The sequence below is a fragment of the Nelumbo nucifera genome, chromosome 1, assembly GCF_055504915.1.
Source record: "Nelumbo nucifera cultivar China Antique chromosome 1, China Antique-T2T, whole genome shotgun sequence".
NCBI classification, from domain to species: domain Eukaryota; kingdom Viridiplantae; phylum Streptophyta; class Magnoliopsida; order Proteales; family Nelumbonaceae; genus Nelumbo; species Nelumbo nucifera.
In genome coordinates, this window is record NC_142649.1 from 33,659,499 (window position 1) to 33,684,501 (window position 25,003).

General features: G+C 35.4%; 1 protein-coding gene across 1 annotated transcript; it reads left to right on the forward strand.

Annotated features, from left to right (window-relative positions):
- Positions 1–13,967: 13,967 nt before the first annotated feature.
- Positions 13,968–24,970, forward strand: LOC104612043 (GDSL esterase/lipase At1g71250-like). Its single transcript, XM_010279351.3, has 4 exons — positions 13,968–14,412; positions 22,936–23,172; positions 24,239–24,491; positions 24,608–24,970. The coding sequence occupies exons 1-4, from the start codon at positions 14,011–14,013 to the stop codon at positions 24,838–24,840; spliced, it is 1,125 nt and encodes a 374-aa protein (XP_010277653.1). The 5' UTR covers positions 13,968–14,010; the 3' UTR covers positions 24,841–24,970.
- Positions 24,971–25,003: the final 33 nt, after the last annotated feature.

A 25,003-nucleotide genomic window follows, 5' to 3' on the forward strand; every position in this document is an offset into this window, starting at 1 on the left:
AGTTCTGCTATATTTAGAATTTTTCTCTTTTTATGAACATCATGTAGACTTTAATATGTATTAAAGGAAATTTGACATTTGAAATACATTTTAAATAATAGATTTATTTATTTTTTATTTTTGGTAAAACAATGGATGTATTCAAATTATACAAGAATTGTAATTTCTTATTAAAATAATATAACCATTTGTTAGAAATTATTATATAATTCCCATGTGATGTATGAATGAAATAGGTATTGCTTTAACCTTTAAGGTGACGGTGTCCATATTTTACTATTTTAATTGGAATATAGCCACGGTTTTCAATTAGCTATAATTAAAACCATGGCTATAGACTCTAGTTTTTAGCCACAGGTCACAAATCGTAGTTATAAGCTAATGTATTTAGCTTCGGTTTTGGTAGAACTGTGGTTACAAAGTGGTACATTTAGCTACATTTTTGTAACAAACCGTGGCTATAAATGCAAGTTTTTAGCTACGGACAACTTAAAAACCATATTTATATGCATCTTTTAGCTACGGTTCAATCTGTGGTTAAAGGCTCATATAATTTGCATCCACCCTTTAACTACAGATAGATACCGTAGCTATAGATGGGCTAATACTACGGATTATTATTTGAATCGTAGCTATAGGTTATAGCCACATGAACATAGACTACGGTTTTCTGTCTTTAGCTAAACTGTAGCCATAAGTCTTTAGCTACGATTTTTTTGACCTTTAGCCACGGTTTTGTCTATAACTAAAGTTTATATTTCTTGTAGTGATCAAGTCCGAACCAAATGTTCCAAACACCCTCCCAACATCTCATAATTAATATATGAAACGTGTGGTATCAGATCATGTTGGAAGAGTGTTGGAACGTCTTTGTTGGCAGGTGATCCCAAATCTCCATGGGACCTGTCTAGTACATGTGCATAGGAAATGCTGAGGATTTTGTGTCTAGCTAATCTGAATTCATTACACAGATAAACTTACCTGGGCGTGGTGGATGTGGATTAGAAGACTCATTATGGAATCCAACTGTTTGACTACCCATTTGCTCTTCCAAATTAAAGAAAGAGAATGACACGTTAATGCATGCGTTACAATCTCCGACACTGAAGTCCGACTCTATCAAAACTGGGAAAATGAAAGCCTTAACAAATTTTCAACAACTATTCAATAATTGTACATGGTCTTTGTTTTTCTTTAGTTGACTCAGAATTGCATTCAATATACATATCAAACCAGCTACTCTACCTAATTGCCTGTCTCTACTATCTTCCTCTTTTACTCCTATCACCTCTGAATTACTACTATTAGTCTATTGCCAATATTCCTGCAAATTTTAAATTCGATTCACCTTAGGGCTTGTTTGGGTTTTTGGAATAAAGGTCTAAATCGGAATATTTGATTGATGGAATTGAAATCCCATTTCCATTATTGGTGGAATGGCATTTTCCCCATTTGAGGGAATGGCCATTTCCTCCCCCTCCATTGTTGGAAGTATTTTATCATGAACGGATGACAGCCAGAGAAAATACACCAGAAAATAAATGCGGCATTTATGAATTGACTGTGTTTTGAGGGTTTTGGGGTTAAAAATCTGTCAAAAAACAGATCTTCAGAAAGGAAATCTTTAGGCTGATGAAATAGAAAAATGTCTTTAAATTTATATTTATTTTTTTCTAGGCAAAAAACCCCGTGGGGTTTCTGATAATCATAAAAACCTTCACTGAGGTTTCATTTTCATAAAAACCTCCCTTTTAGTATTGAAAAAATCTGCAATTACCTCCTTTTTATTATTGTCTGGAATGGAAAACGTAGTCTAAATGCATTAATTTTTCAAAAGTACCCATTTACCCTTATATCTATCAAATAATTATGGAAATTTATTAAAATACTTTCAAAACAATTTTTCACTTTTAACTAAAAAATTCTTCAAATAAGATTGAAAAGAATAAAATAATTTTACTATATAAAAATGTTAGGTATAGTGAAATCTAAAAGGGAAAATCTAGATTAAAGTGAATCCTTAGGAGAGGTTATTATGATTGTCATAAGCTTCAGGGGAGGTTTTTATATTTTGTCCAAAAAATTTTGCTCATTGAATTGAAAAGGAAGCATATTACTGAGCACCCAGTGGTGGACTAATTATTATAAAGAGCAATTTATTAACCCGTTACGTGTCCATAAGTGGAACGCTCACTTTAATTCCTTCACTCCAACAAGGATTTGTTGAATGCGATGGATTTTAGAACCCAGGATAATGTTCTACGCCATTAATAAATACGTGGGATATGCACTTTTTATAGTGAGGCCCATCAATTTATTATTGGCATGAAACATTATCATTGGTTCTACAGCCCCTTAAATAGCCACTAATCTGAATTACCTTCTCACTTGGGTGAAGATAAAGGGGATATTTGGAATCGTGGCCGTTTTTAAAAAAAACGGTGTCATGTCAAATCTACATAGGCGTTTTAATAAACACCCATGTATCTCATTATTTGGTTTAACCGATTATTAAAAAGTTGAGCATGTCTCAAAAATCAGAACCCCACCGATGCATAGAATGTCAAATTTGGCGTTTCATGCATCAGTGAACTATTTTCCCCCAACAGTTGACTGATGTGTATCCTATGTGGTGCTTATTTGTCAGCATATACATGAAAAATGGTGATGAAAATCATATTACCAAACAACATAGTGTTGTTCACTGCCTACATGGCAGAAGCGTTTTTTTTTTGTGAAAAACGCATCTTGGAAGCATGGGCATTTTTTCTTGAAAATCAGTCCCAAAAAGCACCCACGTTTCCAAACACCATGAAAGTCTACCAGAATGAGACAAACTTTTTTTGCGTGCAATTAAAATTGCATTTGCCATACTTATCCACAACTTTTTCACGTTACACTGCATTTCTTTATAATTTTATTCCTATTATTACAAATGGACGGAAGTGCAAATGAAAAAATTAAATTTTTTGCGTAATTGTGTTTTGGGTTTTAATTTGCTTTATTCTGCTTGAGGTCTTATTTTATTTTACTTGTAATAAAAATAAAAAAACAAAAGAAAAAAAACTGTCAATTTTGAAACAAAATAAATCAGAATTTGCACTTAAATGGTATCATTTGGCTTAGTACAAATGCAAGAGGAAATTAAAATTTGTATTGCAATTCAGTTTTGAAGCTGTTTAGTAAGATGTCTTTTATACTAAGACTATAAATGCAGAAATAATCCAATGTTTTAGAAAACCGACCAAAAATTGAAGTCATTTTGGCAACAGTTTTCCATGTCGGCAGTTGGATTGTCCAATCTGAACATATCAACCCCGATGCTTTAAAAAGTTTTAAAAAATAAAAATTGGCCCAAAGGCACTTATTGATGGTTTGACTGCCCGAGCTATCGTGTCATTAATTAATTTAGGGTGAAATGGAACTGGTACACTGGCTGGTTTTCTAGACCGAATGGTCCGTTCATCCGACCTGGTCGATGATTGTTTCAAAACCTTGAACCAAGGTTAATTTGTACTCCAATTCAGTTTTGCAGATGTCTAGTAAAAATCTTTTTTTTTTCCTACTAAAAATCAGAAGTAAGCTTTCTTTTTCCTTGATATTTTTGCACTCAAAATAGGAGCAAAGCTTGTTTCTAAAAATAATCAAACTTTGCGCTCAAAGTAGGTTTTGGTCTTGAAAATTAAGGTTGTAAACTTGGAATGGGTGGGATTTGAATAGGATTCAGCTACATCCAAATTTAATCCAATCACTGAAATTCTGAATTTGATCTGAAATGTCGAACTTGGACAGATTCTTTTGCTAAATCGAAAAGGGTAAACTTAGACAAGGAGTAGAACATCCCCAAGCATGGACATCAAGGACCCGGAAGCTCATTAATTGAATCATCTATTCATTCCAAACGTTCCTCTCATTAACAATAAAGTCATTAACTACAATATCCATATTCTCAATTTGTTCATGATCCACCTCATTGACAAGGGAGGTGTTACCACTCCAAACATGACGCAGCGTGGAAGCAATGAGAACTGGAGCTGGCAATGCAAGCACCGGGCGTTCGCTAGCACCTAGCGAAAAACACCGATTTCTCTATGAGAGAGAAAAGGTGGCGAAAATAGGAAGAAGAGAACTTGAAGAAATTCTGAAAATCTGAAGTATGAATTGATGAATAACTTTGGGAAAATAGCAGTATTTATAATACATTTGGGAATTGTAAAAGAACTAGGAAAGAACATGAGTCTTGATCTTGATCTTGATCCTCTTGGGCTGTTTTGATAAGGTCGAACCCTCTTGGAATTCTTGGGCTTGATCTTCCACCGTCTGATCTCCCTAGCTCTCCTTATGCATGAATCTGGGAGTCTTGGATTTCTTGATGCTTCTTGGAGTCTTTGTTGGATCTTGATTGGAGTCTTGAATTCTTGCTAATCTTGGAAGAGTTTTGATAATCTTGGATTCTTGATAAGTCTTGGAGTCTTGGAAGAGTCTTAATGGATCTTGAATTATCCTATTATCCTTTCTTAATTTATCTTGGACTCTTGACCTTATCCTAGGAGCTGTCGCCCCTAGGGGTGAGATGGGCCTTGGGATGGGCCTCCATCATTCTCCCCCACTTGGAGAGAACTCGACCCCGAGTCGTGACGAGGATAGGCAAGTGTTATCTCTGGCAGGTACCAGTGAAGGTCAGCAACGTTGAAGGTCTTGGATATACCCATATGATCTAGTAGGTCTACTATATAGGCATTATCATTAATCTTCTTCACGATCTTGTATGGACCATACTTCCGAGGCTTCAACTTGTAGGTATCTATGGGAATTCTTTCCTTCCTTAAGAAGACCATAACCTCATCACCTACATCAAACACTTGAGGTCGGCGGTGTTATTCTGCGGCCATCTTGTACTTGGCGTTGGATTGCTCTAGCTTCTGCTTCACGGCGTCTTGGACGGACCGGATTTGTTCTGCCATCTGTTCTACTGAGATACTGGCGCTGGGTACCTTGGGTAGTTTCACTAAATCCAGTGCATGGTTAGGGACCTTCATGTACACGATGGAGAATGGGGATCTGCCTGTAGAACTATGCACTGCATTGTTATAGGTGAACTCAGCCTGGGCTATGGCGAAAGCCCACTATTTCGGCCGTTCCCGGCATATGCTGCGAATTAAATTCCCTAAGGTTCGATTTACCACTTCTGTTTGTCCATTTGTCTGCGGATGGGCTATACTGCTGAAATTAAGTGATGAATCAAACAACCTCCACAGGGTCATCCAAAAGTGACTGAGGAACCGTGTGTCATGATCTGAAGTGATGGTCTTGAGTACCCCATGTAAGCGAACAATCTCCCTGAAAAATAATTTGGCTGTTGCGGATGCATCTGTTGTTTTCTTGCATTGGAGGAAGTGAGCCATTTTTGAGAACCTATCAACCACCACGAAGACGGAGTCCATGTTCCTCTGGGTCTTTGGCAAGCCTAGCACAAAATCCATGGACAAGTCTTCCCATATAGCAGTAGGAACGGGTAGGGGCATGTAGAGACCTGTGTTCTGGGTTTGTCCCTTAGTTGTCTGACAAACATAGCACCTTCTTACGATGGTAGACACGTCCCTTCTCAATTTCGGCCAGTAATATCGCCCCTTAACAGCTTCTATTGTTTTGTCCTTTCCCAAGTGTCCTGCTAGTCCACCCCCGTGCAAATCCCTGATGATCTTTTCGCGGAGGGAGGTGCAAGGGATACACAGCTGCTCCCCTTTCATGAGGAACCCGTCATAAATAAAGAAGTCTTATGCTGACTGCTTATTCACACATTTCTCCCATACCTGTTGGAAGTCTTCATCTTGGGCATATAAGTCTTTTATGCACTCAAAACTCACAATCTCAACGTTGAGGGTCTTGATGAGAGCTACACGCCTACTAAGTGCATCAGCCACTTTATTTTGTTGTCCTGTCTTATACACAATTTTATATGGGAACTTGTCTAGGAAAGCAGACCATCTGGCATGTAAATCACTCTTTAATTGCCTTTGCCCACTAAGATATTTTAGGGCCTGGTGGTCAGTATAGAGAACAAATTCTTTTGCAATTAAATAGTGTTCCCATGTTTTCAAGGCTCTTATCACAGCATAAAATTCCTTGTCATAAGTAGACCACTTTCTCCTGGCTTCACATAATTTTTCACTAAAGAAAGCAATGGATCTTTTCTCTTGGGACAATACAGCTCCTATGCCAACTCCACTGGCGTCACATTCAACTTCAAATAATTTATTGAAATCTGGTAAAGCAAGAACAGGAGCAGTACATAACTTTTCTTTTATGAGAGCAAAACTTTGCTCTTGTTCTTCTCCCCATTGAAATTTCCCCTTTTTCAATCATTTAGTAATGGGAGCCAAGATACTACTAAAATTCTTAATAAAACGCCTATAGAAGGTTGCCAACCCATGAAATCGCCTGACATCTGTGACAGTGGATGGGATCGGCCACTCCCTAATGGCTTTCACCTTTTCCTCATCTACTTTCACACCATCCTTGCTTATAATAAATCCCATGAATAATAAATTATCATTCATAAAGATGCATTTCTTCAAATTAGCATATAATTTATTTTCCCTCAATGTTTTCAGGACCTCCCTAATATGTCCCACATGCTCAGTGATAGACTTGTTGTATATCAAAATATCATCAAAATAGACTACCACAAATTTACCGATGAAGGGGCGCAATACCTGGTTCATTAGCATCATGAAAGTGCTGGGTGCGTTGGTTAGTCCAAAGGGCATGACCAACCACTCGAACAAGCCATCTCTAGTCTTGAAGGTTGTCTTCCATTCATCTCCGGGACGGATCCTGATTTAATGATATCCACTCCTGAGATCTATTTTTGAGAAAACTACAGCTCCGCTTAGTTGATCCAGCATGTCGTCCAGCCTAGGAATGGGAAATTTGTACCCAATGGTGATCTTGTTAATGGCCCTGCTGTCGACACACATTCTCCAACTGCCATCCTTCTTAGGTGTTAATAAGGCAGGTAGTGCACAAGGACTCATGTTGATTTGAATGTGTCCATTTTTTCAATAATTCTTCTACCTTTTCTCGTAAAATTTCATTCTCCTTAGGACTCATCCTGTAATGTGGGAGGTTAGGTAAACTAGCACCTGGAACAAAATCAATATGGTGATGTATATCTCTCATGGGAGGGAGTTCATTTGGTAACTCCTCTGGAACTACATCATTAAATTCATCCAGTAGTCCCTGTATTTCAGCTGGAATTGTATTTTCTCCATTAACATCTTCTCCTTTTACTACTAACAAATGTATCTCATGAGTATCCTTACATTCTTTAACAAATTCAGCATGATGATGGGTGATGGTAAGGAAATTTTTCTCATGTGCCTTTGGAGTATTTGTAATATTTTTTTCTACTATGGATAACAAAGTATAACGTGTACCTTCTTTTTCAAGTTGGTAGGTATTCTTCCTACCCATGTGCCTTGCATCTGTATCAAATTGCCAAGGCCTCCCTAACAAAATATGGCAAGCATCCATATCTACAATATCACAATATGCTTCATCATGGTACTTACCAATTGAAAAAAGGTACCTTGCAGCGTTCTTCCACTCGTACGCCGCCTCCTTCCTTGATCCACCGAATTGTGTATGGGTTGGGATGTTTTTCAGGAATCAGCTGTAATTGTTGGATGACATCCCTGCAAATAATATTTTCCTGACTACCACTATCAATAATTAAATTAAATAATTTTCCCTTGACAGTACATCTGGTACGAAATAATCTGTGCCTTTGAGAAGTATCCTTATTTTTCTGGGACAACATTAATTTTCTTACCACACAAGTATATTCCTCATGTTCATATGGACCCTCTTCATCCTCCCCATTAGGTCCACAATATACTTTCTCCTCAATATCTTCTTCCTCCTCCCTTTCTACCATATTAACTGCCTTCCTCCTGGGACAGTCACTGGATCTATGTCCAACCTCATTACATTTAAAACATTTAATAGGAGCAGGCCTTGCATAAGAGTTACTGGGTTTAGGAGGGTTGGAAGGATTACCTCGAGTATGTCCTCCTGTAGTAGCCTTACCGGCGTTACTTGTACTTGCCGGGTGAGAAGGTTGTACTGCCGGAACTGATTTGTTCCTGTCGACAGTTGCCGGTCTGTTGTCGCTCCCGCTGTACTGGCGATAATTATCACTGCGTGCCTTGTCCTGGAACATTAATTCTGCTTTCAAGGCTAAGTTCCTTACTTCCTGCACACTAAGAACCATGTGTACCCCAATTTTATCTCTGATAGACGGTCTTAAACCGCTTAGATAACGGGATGCCTGCTGGTTATCACTTTCAAATAATTGATTTCTTTCAGCTAATCTCAAAAATTCAGATGTATATTCATTAACACTACGAGAACCCTACGCACACCTCTGCTCGGTTTGAACCTATGTGGTTCGTCAAATCCGAAACCCGAACATAGTTAAATGGCTTTGCTGCTTGTATAAAAATAACATGCATGTAATGTGATTTGAACCTTCACCACTTGTGTGAATAGCAACTACTATTACCACCAAACTATAACTAACTTATTTGTTAAAAAGGAATTAATTTTTTTGTTTTAAGTACATAAATATAAGATTAATGGGTTTGGGCGGATTAGATTGGGTCAAAGCGGGTTTGGGTTGAACCCAACCCATTTAATTTTATATAACTGAGTTATTAACGGGTTGGCAGATTAAATGGGTTGGGTTAAAACTCAACCCAAACCAAACCCAATCCAACCCGTCCAATTACCACCGCTAATTAGGATTATCACACCACATGGGCTCAAATCTGAAAGGTTTAAGCCCCAAAAAACGATGATAACATGCATCTAAGAGGAATGGTGTGTAATCAAAAGCAAGACAAAGGGAAATTGACAAGGTAACCATTACGGAAATCATGCCTCTAACTATCATCAATTAATTACACCCAATCCAAATTTTCATTTAGGCTGTGTTTGATTTAAAGAAATAAATAAGAAAAGAAAAGAAAAGAGAAAATCTTTACAAACCTTGTATAGGTTTTCAAACCTTTTCCTTCAAACCAAGCATAACCTTAGTAAAAAAGTTTTTCCAAGTAAATTGCGTCCGCCTATATCCAAGTCAAACAAACTAGAGTGCTTAATAATAACCTTAATTGCAAACCAACTTTTCCGACCATGGTCCATGAAAAGAAATACCAGCTCATTAATAGATCCCGTTGCTTTTGCTTAGACATCTTTCCTTCTTTCACAAATTTAAAGATAACGTGTTGTACACAATCTCTCTTTTATCTGCTTCTTAAATGCATTCTGCTTCATGAATTGACGATATGCATGTGTCCAAGTCTACACCAGTCATTTTGCTACCCATTTGGCCATAAGAAAGAAATTGACACGTTAATGCATGCATTACAATCTCCGACACTGAAGTCCGACTCTATCAAAACTGGGAAAACGAAAGCCCTCACTTATTCAATTGTCTTTGTTTTTCTTACGTTGACTCAGAATTGCATTTAATAAACCAGATACTCTACCTAATTGCCTGTCTCTATCACCTCGGAATTACTATTAGGGTCCGTTTGGTTTTTCGGAATAAGGGTTTGAATCGAAATATTTGATTGTAGAATTGAAATCTCATTTCTATTTCTGGTGGAATGATATTTTCCTGGGAGTAGTCATTTCTTCTTCCTCCCTTGAGAATGAAATTCCTATTTTCATTCTGATTTATGTATACATCAAATAGACTATGGAAATACACCATTCTGATTCCAATTTTGACTAAGTACAAAATAGACCTTAGTTCAGTTGGTTTGGAATTGGTTAATATGATTCAAAAAGGTTCAAATTATTGATACACTCCAAAACTTGAGTATCGAGCATTTAATTGACTAGATCGATCTTATTATTTTACATTTTTCAGTTTGAAATTTTAGAAATTTAATAAGTATATTATTATTATTATTATTATTATTATTATTATTATTACCCCTCATTTTGCAACGATTAAACCTTTAGATTCCAATAATGCCCTTGTTTTATTTTTTTTATTTTTTATTTTTCTCTATTGGCTTACTCAACCTACCATACGAAATTTAAACTTTTTGTCTCATTGGCAATGCCAATTTTACTTTCCAAAAACTGTTGTAAAATTTACACCTATATCAATTATCTCTCATGTAAAGTGGGGACTGCATCATCCTTCCTTCTTACTTAATTCCCAAACAAATAACCTTCCTATCTCCTTTCTCTTTCATATGATGTGAGGACAGACATTATTTCACTTCTTTTTTACTTCACATACAAATAAGATGGTCAAATATAGAGCAAAAGTAAACTATAATTTACACAGCCTATTTGCACTCTATTGCATTTAAATCAGTGCATATTTGCATTGCAAGCAAATTCAGTAATAATTTTTCTGAAGTTTTTCTAAACAATAATGGCAATCAATATAATGCTATTCGAGAAGAGATGACAATATATATATATATATATATATATATTGCATTATGTTATATTATTATATATTATATTCATATAATATAGTATTATATTAACATTTATTACATTACATGATATAATATAGTTCTAATTAGGTATCAAAAAATAAAAATAAATAAATAAATTTGCAAATCGGAATGACTGGGATGGGGCAGGGAAAATTCAGGGATCCCATTCCTCGTTGGGACAAGGATGGGGTTGGGATATCTAGCCCTAGTGGGGTCTGGGGTGGAGATGGGGCAGAGTATTTGAGTTCAAGGTCAGGGGTGAAGCATGCAAAACCCAGCCTCGATCCGCCCTTGTCATTCCTATATTGGATGTCTGAAAACCCATTTTAAGAATATTTCAAAAAAGTTGAATATGGAAAGGACATAAAGGGCACTAAGTTTCTGTTGGAAAGAAAATCTTTGTAAAGATTTTATTTTACATCCTTTATTGTAAGGTTGTGTTTGGTTACAGTGCAATTTTATTTGTACCAATACAAATGCATGGGGGTGCAAATGTAAAAAATGCAAGTTCTCATTAAATTTTGTTTTGGATTTAATTTATTCTGCTTCATGTCTTAATTTATTTCATTTGTATAGCAATCAAACAAAATAAGCTAAAATTTGAAACAAAAATAGGTTAGATTTTACACTCAAATCATTTGCACTGCCATGGTTTTTCATCAGTGCAAATTTATTTGCATTGCAACCAAACACAGCCTAAGTGAAAATTTAGAAGTACTGGCATCAGTAATTTTTACTCAAGAATTTATTTGTAATAATTTTCTTAATTTGTTGAAATATTTTTACTCCTTTGAAAGAAAGCCTTGCACATCCTTCCTAGAACTCCACTTTTGGGCATGTAATCAAGTTGAAATTAGAAATCTAGCTTATGGATCCCACTCTAAATATGCACAACACTTGAGGATGCGTTTGGAAGCGATGCAAATGGAGTGTAAATCCTAGTTCAGGGTAAATTCGCACTCTAATTCACTTTTGCCTGTGTTTGGCAACATTACATTTATGCATTGACAAATGACAGAAAACACATTTTCCGATGCATATTTACATTGATAATAAGATGCAAAAGTACATCAATAAAAAAGACTAAATTTGCATTAAAATGGGCATTTGATAAAAAAAAAATGCATATGCTTTATTGGAATTCATGTTTGTATCCATTATAGTTAAAAGTCTGTTTGGTAAGAAGGTAAATCTGTTAATGCAAAACTAACCCAACTTTGCAATTTATATGGACCGTTTTACACTCTACATATTTGCATCGTTTCCAAACATAGCCAAGTTTCATTTCACAATAGCAATAAAATCTAATTTAATTAGTTATTCGACTTAAATAAAAACCAGCACAAATATTTTGAAGACATAAAAGTTCAAAGTATGGTCATCACTTTTAAATAACCTTGGCACTTGGCACAGATGTCATGGGCTCATTGCTCAATTCTTGAAACTAAAATAAACAAATAAATAATCAAACTCTAGGGATCGCCTCTTTAATTTGAATGGTTTATGTATGGATATTTGAACCCTTTAAGATTACATTGTTATAGGTCTATGTTTGGTTAAAGTGCAAATTTATTTGTACTAATACAAATGCATGGGAGTACAAATATAAAAAATACAAATTCTTGTTTATTTTTATTTTGGATTTTATGTACCAAAAGTGATGGTTTTCACAAATTTCAAGACATATTTGCATCCAAAATGAGAGCCAAGTTTTCATTAAAAAAAAAAAGAAAAATTATATAATCTTTATACTCAAAGTTGATTAATGTTAAAAAAATATGAATGTAAAATTAATCCAACTTTGCATTTGCATGGACGAAAATGCACTCACTCTTTCCAAAGGGAATGTTAAGATAAAGTGGGTTATTTAATTACAAATGAAATCTAATTTATTCTCTTAAATGAAAATAGTAAAAGAAAACGTGCAGTCTGAATTCTCCAGAATTGCCCTCTGAATAGTGGAGAGTCCGAGACAAAATAAGTAGGTATGGTTTCCCTTGCCTATTAGTTACAGGTCATTTAAGTCATTATCGAAACCGACGGATATAATACGATAGATGGGAAATATGCTTGGAATGCTTTTTAAAGGCAGCAACTCGGGCTACTGAATTGGAAGTGGGAACCTTCATGGACTGAGGCATGAATAACACGTTAAACTTCAGGGAACCTGACAAAGACATTAATGAAAGTTTTAAGTTTTAACAGCAGAAGCAACTTAATATGTCTGGCTTGAGTATAAATGTACTTGTGATGAAGGACAAAACTGGCTGCAACTTGGGCCTCAGAACTACGTGACTTGTGTCTCTCTGTTTGTTCGTAGCGGAAATCTGAATCGGATAAAGTTTTGCATCTGGTTTCGTTTTGCATCCATTTGTTTATAATTATGATTTGCATTCACTTTCACATCTGTAGGGATCATGGCATTATGATTTGCATTCCTGTCTGATGGAAAATCTGTCTCATTTACATTCACTGGTAGTGCAAAGTTTGCACCATCATCTTCCTACCTTCAGTTTCTCTCATTGAGAATACATCATGTTGCTTCTTACCTCATTCTCTTTCACATCTGTAGGGATCATAGCATTTTAATTGCTTCCAGTATTCAAATAAAGTGGCTGAGGGTGGGCCTTGGCACAAGAGTTGGGTTGTTCCATTGTGTCCTGGGTGATTAGGGTTCAAATTCCATTACCATCAGGGTTGAAGCAAGGAAAAAAAAATCCAATCTCATACAGAAGAATTTAAGCTCAGCCCATTCTCATACATTTCCACCAGTGCAAATTCGTTTGCACTACATGCAAATGCTTGGAAAGAGCTAGGATGAATACAAATATATACAATACAAATTAATACACACAAAATAAGGTTAACACATGTAGAAAGGTTAGATTAGAGAAATCCAGGGTTTGAAGCCTGGAGCGCTGTACATGGTGGAGAGAGTGTATCTTGACAAGACATCAGGTTTATCAGGAAAGAAGCTAGCCATATGACCTCTCTCCTTTTATGAGAGTTAGGTCAATACAGGTTATAAGTGGAGACATAGCAGCCTGTAAGAAGGAAGAGAGCAGGGGTGAGATGAGACCCATTGGCCATACCAACGGATAACCTGCAGTTTGGTGGGGCACATCTCGGCTTCAAGAGTGATAACTGATAACGAGTGGCCATCGCAACAGACAATTTTACCGTGTCAGTAACAGAGCAGAGTTTCCCGGTAGTTATGGGCATTAATAAATTTTGCAGAGTTCAGTTTACAAAATAATACAAGTCCCTCCTTCCCGGCTAAGTGGGCCCCACACCTGTATGGAACTGACGTGGTGTGCTCTGATTGGCCCACGTACAAATTACACGTATGAACCGTAGACGATTATTTAAACCTCACTTGCGTGGGGTCTACAGGACCTCTGCAATCTGCTGCTCTGCACTATAAAACTGTGTCGATGACTACGAGTGAGGTTCTGCCGTATATCCGAAATACTGAAACACAATGGCCGTTGAGAAAGCAGTCCCAGTTCTCTTCTTCTTCTTCTCTTTGTCCCTTCTTCCTACTCAGCTTTTGTGCGGTTGTAGAGAAGGATTTGAGGAAGGCCAAGCTAAGATCAATGGGTTGTTTGTATTTGGGAGCTCTCTGGTCGACAATGGCAACAACAACCACATCAATTCAACTGCAAAGGCTGATTACTTGCCATATGGAGTGGATTTCCCTCTTGGACCTTCAGGGAGGTTCACCAATGGAAAGAATGTGATCGACCTTATTGGCGAGCTTCTTCAGCTTCCTTCTTTGATTCCACCTTTCGCTGATCCCATGACTACCGGCGACAAGATTGTTCATGGTGTCAACTTTGCATCTGGTGGTTCAGGAATACTAGACGACACTGGTTCTATTTCGGTAAGAATGTCTTCTTTATTTATATATCACTTGGACACGCATACACAGAGACAGAGACAGAGAGAATGGGATATAAAACTCAATCAGAAATAAACACTGTTATCTGATGAACAGAAACTGCCGTTTACTTCTGATTGGGTTTCATATCAGCAGACTCGGTCTATTCCTTGTGATCATCTTCTTTCCACAGGGTTCGACGACTACGATGCCGGAAAGACGTGATACCGGAAAAACTTATAGCCAACCATAAAAGTGGTAACCAACGACAACGAGGTGGGTTTTTATCAAAATTCACGGGATTTTCATTGGTCAATCACTTTGGGACCGAACCCCTCGTTAACTAGGGTTCGGGGGTACTGGCAGTGTGGCTGCATTTAATGATAGAAGTGGAGAAAGGAGTAAAGCAATTGTCATTCTTACCCCTAACCACTCTGTTCAGCAATTTGGTGAGATCACATTGGCGCCCCACATCCACATCTCACCGTGAAATGGGAACATCTCCCATACTTATCACTGGAGAGATGTTCCCAATGCACGGGTGGGAGGTGCTGTGGGGCGCTGATCTGATCTTCAATTTTGTTCCCCATTTCGAAAAGGAAGATATGATGTTGCAGTTAGAAAGATGGCTGCCATTGTTCTCTCTTCTTTATCACTATTCTGCTGAAACCAAATATTGTTTGGTAGATCTGAAATCCAATGTTTTAAAACCATCCTTGACCCAAACGATTGGACCTTTTAGCCCGGAAGGCAATCAGGTCTGGTTCACCTCTGAAATGTCTTTTATCAAAACTGTTGACTCGGTCAATGAATTGGTTATCCAAATGATTGAACTGCTAAACCATTCAACCTGATGAATGAATTTCGGTTTTTGTTTTTGCAATTCTTTTTAATTTTTAAATACGCTCTCGGGCTGATCTGTTTGGACTAGACAGTCGAACTGCTTACCCAGAAATTGGACAACCAATGGTCTCTTAACCGGATTTTAAAACCTTGTTGATATTGTTTCTTTCACAAAGTGCGACCATTTTCAGATTGCAATATAAATGTTTCTTAATGGAAGATTGATTAAATAAATTGGTTGTAAATTATAGGAGTGTTTTAATAAAATGCTAACTATTTCATAGATTTTATTATATTTATAGAAAAACAGAAATTTTTATTTACCCTTTTCTAAGCATAGACTGAGTCCTCTAACTCAAATTTTCTGATACCAAATATCTTTCAACAATTTCAGTTTTATCTTTAAAAAAAAATAGAAATTAATTTACTTTCTCGTTGAAAATCATTTATTCAGAAAAATATTCATTGTACATGCCACCTGACCTATCAATCTCAAATCTTCATTTAACCCTGTTATCTATTGTCAGGTGGGTCCATTAGGTCGGGCTTAGGTCAACCCCCAACCAAATAGCTTTAGTTTTTTTTTTCTCTTTATTTTTTTTATAAAAATATCCTCCTCAAAATTGGAATTGTCCAATTTTACGTTGGGTCAGATTAATCCAATTTCTTCATTTTTTTTTTTATTTTTATAACCTTTTTAAAAATGGAATTGACCAATTAAAGTTAACTACACATAGTAAAAAAGATGTATGTGATGCCTTAAGAATACCATATTTATGCTATACCAAGAAATCTCTGCCTATAAACTTAAAATTACTGACAAATATACCTATATAAGACTATATATATAATATTTAGATACACAAATATGAAGGACATGCCAAGTTCACCCCTATCCTAATTTGAAATTAAATAGGTTCATATATATTTTCAACTCCAACCCAATCCTCAATTCAATCCAATCCAGACTTTTTCGGGTATGGTTCAGGCTAACTTGGCCCAAAACCATGGTTAGAAGACATTGGATCTCATAACTTTGAAACATCTACTAGGGGTTTGGGGTGTACACAGTTGGATTAGATTTAACACATCCATGAAAAAAAGGGTAGATTTCTGTTTTCTTTTTTTTTTTTATTTTGTTTTGGGTAATTGACTACACAACAGGGTTAGTCCTCCCCCAAAACACTTAACAAGCTTTGACCTAAACCTAGAGGTGGTCATTTTCAGTCCAGCCTGGCCTTATACATATATACATACATACATATATATAGATAGATAGATAGATAGATAGATATAGATATAGATATAGATATATAGATATCTTATTTTATGTTATATTTATATTCTGTGTATAAATATTATAATATTGGATATTTGGCTCTAATACCCTTGTTTGTAACAAGACCACTTTGGACTCTAAAGTTTCAAAAATTCATCTTCACCCCCATTTCAAAGAAAAAACAAACGAGCTTAAAGATGTCGCTGACAGTTCCATTAGACAAATAATGAAATAACAAAAACCCGTTGATGTAGCACTGTTCAAGTCAAAAAATATTTGAAAAATTACACATGGATCCTATATGCTTACATGTGACTAAGAATAAAAACAAAAATAATTATTTTTATTTAATAATTAATTATAAATAAAACAAAAAATAATAATTTGATCTTTCAACTTAAATAATTTTAGAGAAAAAATAACAGGTGGGTCTCACTTAAAATTCCCACTACATGTTTTTATACATAAAAGTAATGGGCCTATGTAGGCCCGAACCAAAACTACAACCCATATAACATGTGCAAAGCCCAGATCAGGCCGGGACGATAATCACCCCAACCTATATCGTTCTGAAAAGGGCTGAATTTTGGCTTGTTGCCCTACCATAAGAACGTTTTTGTGCTGGAGGTGTGGCAGCATGAAGAACCCCGCTAAGATGGGCTACACTAAAAAGAGCAAATGTGTATTGATTTGAGAATAATTTGTTTTGAAAAACAGGGCACACCTCATATAGTGAAATAATAGATAACACAAAAGTTTTACGTTTCATAGAATAAACTTTTAAAAGAAGCATTAAAACCTTGTGACACATAAGGGGTGCAGCCTGTTATCTCCCATCTATATTAAATTTATACTAGCAGGTATCATGTGAGCTATGAGATACAGAGATAGTTTCTGTAAGGGGTGTTAATTAGACCGAATTTCATCCAATCCGATCTGTTTCAATACGAATCCATTATAAAATGGATCAGGTTCAATCTAATCCGATGAATACTTTAGACCATTTTGAATTAGTCCAATTCAATGTTTGCACTGTTTGATCTATTCAAATTGGTTTTAATTTAGATTTCTTCCAATCCACACCTGGTCCATTGACACTTGTATTTTATTTTCTTCCAATAGATTGGATATTGGTTCAATGGATTGGATATGGACTAAGTCCAATGCTTTGGACCATTAAGTCTAGACTGGTCCAATTCAATATGTCTTATTGGTTCATTCAATCCGTCCAAATTGATTTTGATTTAGATGGGGTTTAACCCAAAACTGGTTCATTGACTGATGCAACTATTTTTCTAACCCTCCAATAAAACTTAAACACAAATTCCAGTTTATTTAAAATTCGAAGCACAAGGTGAGTTGCCTTTTGATTGGTTCGGTGGTATGTTTGTGATTCGAGTTTAGTACGGCACATTCAGTGAGTATACTGAGTGAGCACAAAATCAATTGTGCACTATCTATTCTACAAAGTGTCTCTCAACCCACCCATGTGATGCAGGTAGACTTGTTCATGGATTGATTTGGGCTTAGCTTTTGAATGGGTCCAACCTGAAGCCCAAGCCCGAAGACCAATCCATGAACAGGTCTATTTGCAGGTCAGGTGATACATACTAATTTGCGTTTACTCAGTGTGTTCATCATCAAATGTGCCTACCAGATTTATGCAAAACAAGATCTGATAGACACACTCATTGAATATATTAAGTAGACCTGTTCACAGACCAAGGAAGGGCCAGGTTTGTGTCGGGCTTCACCTCTTACCAGAAAATATCCACTATGACTGTTCATAACAAGACCCAAACCGACCAACCCGGTCTGGTCCAATCCGAGTTGGCCAGTTTTTCTTCAGTATTGGTCGGTTTTGAGTTACAGAAAAACATAAACCGATAGTTTGGTTTCGGTTTTCGTGTGTGAAAATCAAAACCAAACCGACTTAAATATATTATATATATCTGATATATTTCAGTTTTAATATATATCTGATATATATATATATATATATATTTATTTATTTCAGCTTTATTTCGGAAATATACATATTATATATAAAATTTCTGATATATAAAATTTCAGCTTTAATCCATCAAATCATTTTTAATTTCTAGGCATCCATTCTTTGCTTCTTAGACTTGAATCCTTTACCGTTCACACCGTAAGAATCATTCACAAAATCGACCCAAACCGACCAGATCGGTTTTACTTAGTATTGGGCCGGTTTTGGTTTCATTTCTAGGTAAACCGACCAGGTCGAGTTGGTGGAAAAATGCCAATAAACCGACCCAACCCGACCCGTGAACAGCCCTAATATCCACTACTGAACCTGGCCCTTATATAAAGCTAGAAGCCCAATTTGAATAGGAAGTACAAGAAAAAAATATTATATATTTTTATTATATTTTACTGATAATAAAATATTAGTAAATAATACCAATAATAATATATATTTTATTTTATATAATACCAGGCTAGCCTTATTTACAAAAAGCATGAACCCGAGCCCATGACAAGCCCGTGGGTGACCAAGTTATCCGGCCCATGAACAGGTCCAATATAGGGAGTGTTCGACAATCTGGTTAGTTTTGTTTTTACCCAGCCTATGGATGGTTTTCAAAAACAAAACCAACCATGTTGATGACCCTAAGTAAGTGCTAGGAATGGCAATGGGGCAGGGATCATATTCCCCATCCCTGACCCCAACCCCGATTCTGAAATTAACCCCCATCCCCGCCCCAGATTCCCGAAATTTTTTAGATAATAGTATTTTTGTCTTTTGTCTAAGTTTTAATATTAATTATTAGTCTTTTGTCTAAGTTTTAATAATTAATCTAGGTTTTAATTACAACTACACTCATTTAATGAATAATTTAATGACTAATTATTAAAATAACTACACCCATTGTTAACAAACAATTAATGAATAATTAATACTTAGACTAGATTTTAATACTTTAATTGTTTAGAATCTTTAAACAATTTAATGAACTATTATTAATTAAAAGCTAGAATGGGCCCAATGGGGAATTGCCATATTGTCCATTGGAAAAGATAACAATTATTAATTAATAAGTAAGTATTAAATAGAATATTATATATTTCATATACTTAATTAGATTAAATATATTTCATATATGAAATGATTATTAATTAATTAAACCATTAGTCCAGTTTTAGGTTCTGTTCGGTTAAAAATCTCAACCAAATCAAACTGAAACCAAAAACCGATTTAAAAAAAAAATAAACAAAAACAAAAACTAAACCAAACCGAGACTCAAATTAACTGAACCAAACTAGCTTATTCAATTTGGTTTGGTTTGGTTTGGTTTTTGATTTATCATCTGAATTTGAACACCCCTATTCTATTCACAAAGTGCTTTAATTGGTCAAAGCTCTTCCCATACCATGTCATTTCGGTATCATAGGTTTTCCCTATATTGATAGTGCTAGTGCATACTCAGTGAGCTCACCAAGTATGCCTACATAGGGATAGCAGTTGATCAGGTTTAGTGAACCCACATTGGCCCGCGGTTAGCAGGGTAAGGGCTGATCATGGGCCAGTCTTAACACCTTTGTCAAGGTACTTAGACTGGGCCCGAGCCCGGCCCAGCCCAGACACTGGGTCTGAAATACAAGCCCGGGCCTGGGTCTTCACAGGCTTGGGTTGGGCCGGGCCTGGTTCTGGGCCTTTCCAAAGGGCCAAGAAATCGACATTACATTAAGGCCCAGATTTCCCTTTAATAGTTCAACTTTCTACAATACGACTAAAACGTCATTTACTAGGTATTAATAATTAAATACCCACCAATTAAAACGTCATTTACTAGGCATTAATTGCATTTGTTGAGGTTGTATTGATTAGACTTTTGAAAATTGAAATTTAAATTAAAAAAAAAAATCAATATACTTTGTACAATGGAACTTCAGATAAACGATTATATTCAAAGAATAAAATATTTGAATAATAATATTATTAAAATATTAAGATTTTACTTATAATATATGATATGTGATGTGAAATAATATGAGATGGGGCTGCCCCAAACCCAAGCTTTTTACATTGCACTAAATTTCTTTATTTAATATAAAGCATTAAAATATTTGTACATAACTCTTGGTTGAGTACTTGAGTATGTGTGTGCCATTTGGGACTCGTCGGGTTCGAAATCCCATTTTTGCATAGTCAGATCAGTTCAGTTTAAGGTTGGGGTTACCTTAACCCAAACCCGACTGGTAACATCTCCTACATATCTGCTAGATCCGCTCTCGAGCTGGACCCCTGTTTTCAGATGGGCTCAAATGCTTTATGGGTTTCGCAAGATAATTCTGTGTCACAAGAAAATGCTCTATGGGTTTCACAAGAAGTTTCACAAGAAAATTCTGTGTTTTATGGGCTCAAATGTTAATGTTTTTAAAAATATGTAATTATTTTTAATAGGATTATAAATTTTAATTATTTTATTTTTATTTTTTAAAACTTACTAAAAAATAAAATAAAATGATTGATATTATAAAAAATTATAGGGAGTGGGCATCCCCATCCCCGTGAGGACAAGGATCGGGTTTTTGCGGGGATGGGGATGGGGAGTGACTCCCATCCTGCCCGGCCCTGTTGCCATTCCTACGCAAGAGCTTGAGCAAATGAAAAGTCATTTCTGAATGGCATCTTCACTACGGGTGCAAATGGACAGGATCATGATACAATCCTAATTCAAATTCCCAATTTAATATCTCCTGTTGGATTTTCTAATCATATTAGATTTAGATATACCCCAATTCATATCCAATCCAATCCGTTTATATCCCTAATCTTCTCCCATAAACAATGGGTGAAAAGTGTAATCTAATTGGAAGCAATATTAATACAATACCACTCAACTTATTTTCAATATTTCATTTAATTCTCACGTCCAAACCACTGTTACCACCTTATTCCATTTAATTCTCTCTCTCTCTCTCTCCTCAACTTTCACGTACTATGTATTTTCAAAAATCAACATTCAAATTTAGCTTAGGACCCGTTCCTTTTTTGGATTTTGAGAGAAGGAAAGTTAGTTTATGGGACTTTGGTTTCCATTGATCAAGATATTTATGTTCTTTTTCCAGATTTATGTGAGATTCCTGGAAAATTCATTTTCCTGGGTATCATGCCCATCTCCCGGATGGGTAAGTAAGTTTTCCACTTAGGGGGAAGTTGCCAACACTTGAATGGAACAAAATTACCTCTTTTAATAGTTTGTTATGTCTAAAATGGTCATTTTCTTATTTACCTAAAAATAAAAAAACATGAGTAAATGCACTTCCATAAAAGCAAACAAAGCCTTAATATTAGATCAGTTATCTAGAGCATGTGATAACTATGTGTATCTTAGAAACATTTTAAAATCTCAAAACTACTCTTTGCATATGTTATGAGACCATTTTGTCCATTCCTTTATTGAGTCTCTAAAACCCTATTTCTTTTTTTTTTCATATTTTCGTTCTCATAGTAGTTGAATGAATAGAATGTTGAAGCATCACGGCATTTATGCATTAATCATGTTCATTTCTGTCATTTTGCAATTTTATTTTTTTTAGTTACTTTAATGGTGAATGGGCATTGATAAATTTACCACTTGGACCATGGTCAGATAATTCAACCCATAAACTGGAAAGCTCATTAGGTTACGGTTTTAATGGTTTAACCTCGGTCGGATCATTCAATCCATAAAAACCAAAAAGAAATCGGGACCCAAAATGCTCACCAAATCTCTAGTTTACCGGTTTAATTTACCGTCCAATCTGATTCTGAGAACACTAGACTTATCAAGGCTCAAACCTTGAGCACATTTGACAGTTGATATCATTACTCCGGAACATTATAAGTTTATATGTTTGTTTGTAGTGGAAATTTGAACATGGTACAAATTTTGCACCAAATTCAATTCTGTATCCATTTGTTTGTCAATATGATTTGCACTTCTAATATTTGGTACAAAATTTATACATTTAATCTTATTTGCATTCACTAGTAGTGCAAAATTTGTACCACCTTCCTGTTTCCTCAAAACTTTTCTCATATATAGTGGCAATTATACTGTCATCTGACTTCACATTTCACAAACAAAGAACCCTCTTTTTATCTCTATTTCCTTTTATATAGGAGACACATCATTTTACTTCTCACAAACAAAATAAAGACAAATCTGGAACGAAAGTAAACTAAAGCTTACACTTGGCCCATTTTTACTCTCATGCATTTACAAGTACAACAAACTCAGCTTCTACAAATTAGTATCATATGTGATCTAAACCACCAACCTGATAATATCTTTTTTTGTCAGACAAAATTCAAAATATTAATTAATTAATTTAATATATCATTTTATGAAATAATGCATAGATTATATTGAAGTGACATTATATTTCAGGGCCAAGTGATCAACCTTAATCAACAAATCAAGAATTTCGAGGAAGTCACACTGCCACAATTAGGAGATCAGTTGGGTCGTAAGACCACAGAAACAAGTATATCAGATTATTTATTCGTTGTTGGAACTGGTGGGAATGATTATTTACTTAACTACTTCTTACCCAACCGCCCCATCAAACTCAGTCTTGGAGCCTTCACCTCTGACCTAATTGCTCAATTGTCTCAGCAGCTCGAGGTAAAAATAAAGCCCTATCTCTGTAATGCATGTTTGGTCTATGGTACAATAAAATGATTTCGTTGTTTGATAGTAGTGAATTGGTTGAACTAAATTGCTTATTGTTTTGCCTTTAATAATATTTTCAACTTATATGGTTGAACCAGTTGGTCAGACCAGATGATATGTCCAGTCAGTTTTCCTGGTCCATTTAGCTTCAAACTGTTCACTTGCAAAAGAAAATGTTGAATCAGGCTCCTGGTCACCTATGTTGTAATGGAACAATCCAACCGTTGTGCCAAGACCCACCGTCGAGAGATGGTTAAACCAGTTGCACAATATGACCTGGTGATCAGGTCATGTGTTAGACATTAAGACTGTGTTTGGTAGTGATGACCAGTTGCACAATGTGACCTTGCATAGGTTTTCCTATTTTTCCCTTCCTTTCCCTATGTTTTCCTTCAAGCTAAAGATAACCTAATCTTTTTATCTTTTTATTGTTTTTGCATCTATAGATATTTCCACCATTTATATATAACAATAATTCTTATCTATTGCACATTTTTGTTTAATATGATGGATATATAATATTGTAGGCATGTCCAAATTTTTATTTTATTCTGTATTTTATTTATTTTTTATATTTTTATTATTTGATTTATAATGTTATGGATTGATGCATTTAACCCAAAAAGTTGAATTACTGACTAACCATCCTGATAAGGAAACAGTTCCATTGTCATGACATTTTTTAAACATGGATTTTTAGGATCCATTTGGAAGGAGTACAAATACAAATATGTAGAGTGCAAAACCTTATATTTTGTATTATTTTATATGTATGTGTACTATACAAATTTGTATTTGTACTCTTTCCAAACTGAGCCTTAGTGATTATACACAATTAACTAGGATGTAAGCTCCGGATGAACTTCTCAATGACATGTCAGTCAATTCAGTAGTTATCAAACAGCCCCTAAGATTGTGTTTGTTGCCTCTAGGTTTTTTCATTTAAGTGAAACTTTTCCGTTTTTTTTTTTTCTTGTTAGAGATTATCATTCTTTCTTTGAACAATTTGGTGATGCAGAAACTGTACTCTTTGGGAGGTCGAAAATTCATTCTGATGTCAATATATCCTATTGGATGTATTCCCGTGGTAAAGAAAAATTTGAACATCCAGCATGGTTGTGTAGAAGCATTGAACCAAGCTGCTCATCTCTTCAACACCCAATTGAAGTCATTGGTTGATGATATTAAGCCAAAAATGCCTGGTTCTAATGTGATTTTTGTTGATTCTTATCAAATTATCAGTGACATTATCAATGATCCCACCTCTACAGGTAAACTGTTTGGCTTATCTTCTCTATCTCAACATTAGCATCATTGCCGCCATCATCTATTTCATTGATTGAATGAACAAGTATATATGAATAAGAAGCAATGCTGTGGTTTTTAGGTTTCAATGATACAAGCAATGCTTGCTGTGAAGTGCTTTCAATTCCTGAAGGTGGAAATGGGATATCATGCAAGAGAAATGGGCGCACTTGTGGAGATAGAAAGAGTTATGTGTTTTTTGATGGGTTGCATCCTAGTGAATCTGTAAATACTTTGATAGCTAAAAAGGCTTTTGCTTCCAACCTCACATCAGAAGTTTATCCCATTAATGTTCAACAACTTGCCAAGCTTTAGTAAAGTCATGTACTTCATGTACTACTGTTTTATTACATCATTTCTGTATTTTAGGGCCTGTTTGTTTGCTCTTAAGTATGATATCTAAAAGTGCAATAATTACATTAATAGGTATATTGGTATTGGTAAATTTTTCTTTCCTCTAAACTCTGAATGCAAAGGA

What these genes read in the sequence shown, in the direction of transcription:
- LOC104612043 (XM_010279351.3), top strand. Translation starts at nt 14,011, where the DNA reads ATGGCCGTTGAGAAAGCAGTCCCAGTTCTCTTCTTCTTCTTCTCTTTG. An exon ending in ACGACACTGGTTCTATTTCG is followed by an intron (nt 14,413 to 22,935) that starts GTAAGAATGTCT and finishes ATTATATTTCAG; the next exon opens with GGCCAAGTGATCAACCTTAA. An exon ending in CAATGATCCCACCTCTACAG is followed by an intron (nt 24,492 to 24,607) that starts GTAAACTGTTTG and finishes TGTGGTTTTTAG; the next exon opens with GTTTCAATGATACAAGCAAT.